This window comes from Pinus tabuliformis, chromosome X (genome assembly GCF_031772625.1).
Source record: "Pinus tabuliformis cultivar Carrire ecotype Pingquan chromosome X, CPIR1, whole genome shotgun sequence".
In the NCBI taxonomy this organism is placed as follows: domain Eukaryota; kingdom Viridiplantae; phylum Streptophyta; class Pinopsida; order Pinales; family Pinaceae; genus Pinus; species Pinus tabuliformis.
In genome coordinates this window covers 1186681719-1186685791 of record NC_142308.1, presented here as the reverse complement: position 1 = coordinate 1186685791, position 4073 = coordinate 1186681719, and the positions used below count along the sequence as shown (strand labels likewise).

Below are 4073 nucleotides of genomic sequence, written 5' to 3'. Positions count from 1 at the left end.
ATTTCAATTATGCTTCATCATGGTTGATGAAATTCAACCATGGTAAATCATGGCTACCCATGGTTGACCATGGTTGACTGTGGTTTACAAAAAAGGCATTGCCCATGGTCAACCATATTCAAGCATGATTAAGCATCGTTGATCATGGTTCACCATAGAAACATTGATTAACCATCATTGATCATGGTTCACTGTAGAGATATTGATTAACCATTATGACCATGGTTGATGATGGTGGAGCATGCTTGGCCATGGAAGATCATCATTGAACATGGTTGATCATGATACATGATGGTTGACATTGATTGACCATAGTTGAACATGCTTGATAGATTAAATGTCATTTATTTATAATAATTAACATTAATACTAATAACAATGTTCACATTTTAATTAATATTAATATAATAATCTAAATACGGTTAAATTAATGTCCAATGTTATTTAATATAATTATAAAATATTAATAAAAAATTATTATTATTAATATTCTAATTAATTAATAAAATATTATATTAATGAATATTTATTTAAAACATTGCCCAGAGAGCTTTGGATTGATGGTGAATGAGTGCACTATTAAAATACTCCTTGCAATAGGTCACTGATTTAGAATCCCTGGTACTTACCTACCAATATATATATATATATATATATATATATATATTTAAAACATTATTAATAAATATTAATAAAAAATTACTTTATCCCGAGCCCAACACATCCATAATCCAAATTATATATAAAATAAAAGGAGTGCATAAGCTTAGATATATAGCAGTCATATGTATAAGTCAACACATATATAGATGAGGGAAATACGTAATCCACAATATACATGTAAACAATTTTAGTATATAAACTAATATAATTAAGCCCAAACGTCTAACTAAAACTCACAATGTATGCATACAAACAAACAACAATATTATAAAATCACAGTGTTTTTGGAACGACGCATGCTCGCGAGGCAACATGTACATATGATATGCGTCCCATATGGGGCTGGCTATGCACATACACCGAAATATGTGAATCCTATGCACACGTATAACTCGACTGATTTGCGCACACACGTCGATACGTCACTGGTTCCAGGCGCGACAGGTGTAACGGGTTCCTTATAAACCAAATTTTCCTCAGTGAACTCAATTTTGCTGAGCCGATTCAATTTTCCTCAGGGGTCGCTTCACACAATTTAAAATTTAATATATCAATATTATTTGTATGATTATGAAACCAAACTGCACTTTCTTCCAATTTAACAATGTTATAGGATTATTTTTACACCTTTTTGAAGCAATTAGTAGTTTATTTCGGCATTGTTCATTGAGGTGGAGGAATTGGCATTGCCTGGAGGAATTACCTGGACTACCAAAAGTGAACAGAATTCGGGCAAAAAGATTTCAAGAATTTTTGCAATCACAATGTTTGAAGCATGTTTTTGATGGTGGAAATGAATTCAGCAGCATCAAAATCTTCTTAGACACCCCATCTTGAAATTTGACAATTGTAACCTGAATTTACACAAATCTCTACCAGATTTTATCAAAATATTGCCAAAATTTCCATGATTTTCGAGGAAAAAAACAATATCAGTAGTTTTATTTAGATATCAACTTTTATATATAAAATTACATCCCCATTTATTAAATATCTTAAAATTCTACTAACAACAATTAATTCACCTACCAAAATCAAGAGCATAAGAGTACCGGTAGTCCACAAAAAGGCCAAGTCGCTTAGACTCATTAAATGTCACTTAGTTGACAGAGACCCCATCCCACCACGCCCTCGACTCCGTCGTGCCTCTTGCTCCCGTCGTAGTTGACTGAGACCCCATCCCACCACGCCCTCGACTCCGTCGTGCCTCTTGCTCCCGTCGTAGTTGACTGAGACCCCATCCCACCACGCCCTCGACTCCGTCGTTGGGCCTCTCACTTCCACGACGTTGCCATAATACTATGTGAAACACCTCCAACGTAATTTGATTGGTAGTTGCGGGGCATCCAACGGTCATCTAAAAATGTTAGTGGTTGACTTTGCTAATGTTCATTGATACTTGATTGGAATTTTGCGGCTTCCGGATAGGATTGTTTGACTTTGGTCTATGTTGATTAATATCTGATTGGATTTTTTCGATTTTTTATTTTTTAAATTCACGATAAGCAAAATTGTTTAACTCAATCTAATTTTAAAACATTTCCAGAATTTTAAATTGTTTAACCTATTAATATTCAATATCACCAACCCCCGGAATGACAACAGCAGCAATCAGCAATGGCGTATTATTTATTAAATATCACTTATTTAACTCGCGATGGAGATCGTACTCCCTCATTCCTCTTCATGTCATCGTCATTGCGGGGCTTCCAGGACGTTCCCATAATACTAATATTAAAATTCAATGTTGCCTATTTATATCCAATATCAGCACATTCAATTTCATTCATATTATTCACTGTTAACTTGTTGGCAGAATTGTTAAGATGGTGGCCTCCAAGTTCAATCTGATTTTCTTGATCATCCTCTCACTGCAACTCTCTGCTGCAATATTGTTGTGTAATGGAATGTCTATGACCCTTCACAGGAGAAGGTCTTTGAGAGGAGGGATCGGAGTGGAGGAGCCTCTCTACTATCCCACGAACTTCACTGAGTATTACATAGAATTATCTGTGGGCACTCCTCCCCAGGATTTATTGGTGGTCATGGACACTGGCAGTAGTGTGGTGTGGGCACCCTGCACGCTGAATTATACATGTTCTCTGGATCCATTCCCGTGCTCTGGATTCATCACCGTTTTTCTTCCCAGCAATTCGTCATCTGCTCTACGAGTACAGTGTGCAGATCCAAAGTGCAAAGATGTGTGTGAAGATGGGTCAAGCTGGCGGACGTGTCCAGACAATTGCTCGGGGACGTGTCCAGACTATAATCTCCTCTATGGCTCGGGAGGCACGTCCGGGCATCTACTCACTGACACGTTGACTTTGCCATCGGGAAGTGGACAAATAACTAACTTTGGATTCGGATGCTCAGTGAATTCGTACGGGTTTGCTGGCATTGCAGGATTTGGTAGAGGAAATCTGTCTTTGCCTTCGCAGCTTAGTGCTGCCATTGGCGATAAATTCGCGTATTGCCTGAACGATCAAAACAATGGCAGTATGATAGTGCTGGGTGACAGCGCAGTTCCCACGAATATGAGTTTGAATTACACTCCGTTTTTAAATAAGTCCCAATCACCTTCAGCTTTTCCCGGGTACAACGAATTCTATTACATTGGTCTTGAAGGAGTGAGTGTTGGCAATGTATCCCTGACCCTGCCCTCCAATGTATCCACTTTTGACAGTAACGGGGCCGGTGGAACCATCATAGATTCGGGCACTACTTACACCATCTTTCCTCTAGAAGTCTATAACCAGATTGCAGCTGAATTTGCTTCTCAGATTGGATATCCAAGAGCTCCTCAAGCTGAAATGTCGAGTGGCTTTCGATTGTGTTACAATGTGTCTGGTGTGGCCAATGTCAATATTCAATTCCCTGACTTCGCATTCCTTTTCAATGGTAGCTCAGACATGATACTGCCTCAGGCCAATTGTTTCTTGCCGGTGAGCTCAGACGCTTACTGTTTGGCATTTTTTGGTTTTTCCCTTGGCCGTACTGGACCTGCTGCTGTTCTAGGGAATTATCAGCAGAAGAATTTCTATATATTGTATCACAGGGAGATGAATCTTTTGGGCTTCACTAAGCAGGTGTGCTAGATATTCGTCTGATCCATTGATGGCCCACTGCTGAGATCCGATCCATATATAGTCTATGTATTTCCTTTTCTGGATCTATATATAGTCTAGGTATAATTTATATATTTCCTCTTGAGCTATATAGCTTAAGTGTTTCCTCTTTTATCTATCTATATAATCTATTTATCTATCTATATATAATCTATGTATTCCCTGTTGATCTATGCATTTTCTCTTTATTCATGTTTAATCTTATGATTTAATTTGCAAAAGCATGGACTTCATTTTACCAGAAAATCAAGGGGCTAGTTGTATTTCATTTTACTAAAAACTCAA

General features: G+C 37.6%; 1 protein-coding gene across 1 annotated transcript; it reads left to right on the top strand.

The window, feature by feature from the left end:
- The first annotated feature begins 2470 nt into the window (after window positions 1–2470).
- LOC149144184 (aspartic proteinase nepenthesin-1-like) lies at window positions 2471–3804 on the top strand. Its single transcript, XM_089450039.1, has one exon. It carries the CDS (start codon window positions 2490–2492, stop codon window positions 3756–3758), a length of 1269 nt encoding a protein of 422 aa, XP_089306165.1. The 5' UTR covers window positions 2471–2489; the 3' UTR covers window positions 3759–3804.
- The last annotated feature ends 269 nt before the right edge of the window (window positions 3805–4073 follow it).

Bases quoted from the DNA above. Each gene is read 5' to 3' on its own strand.
- LOC149144184 (XM_089450039.1), top strand. From the start codon at position 2,490: ATGGTGGCCTCCAAGTTCAATCTGATTTTCTTGATCATCCTCTCACTG.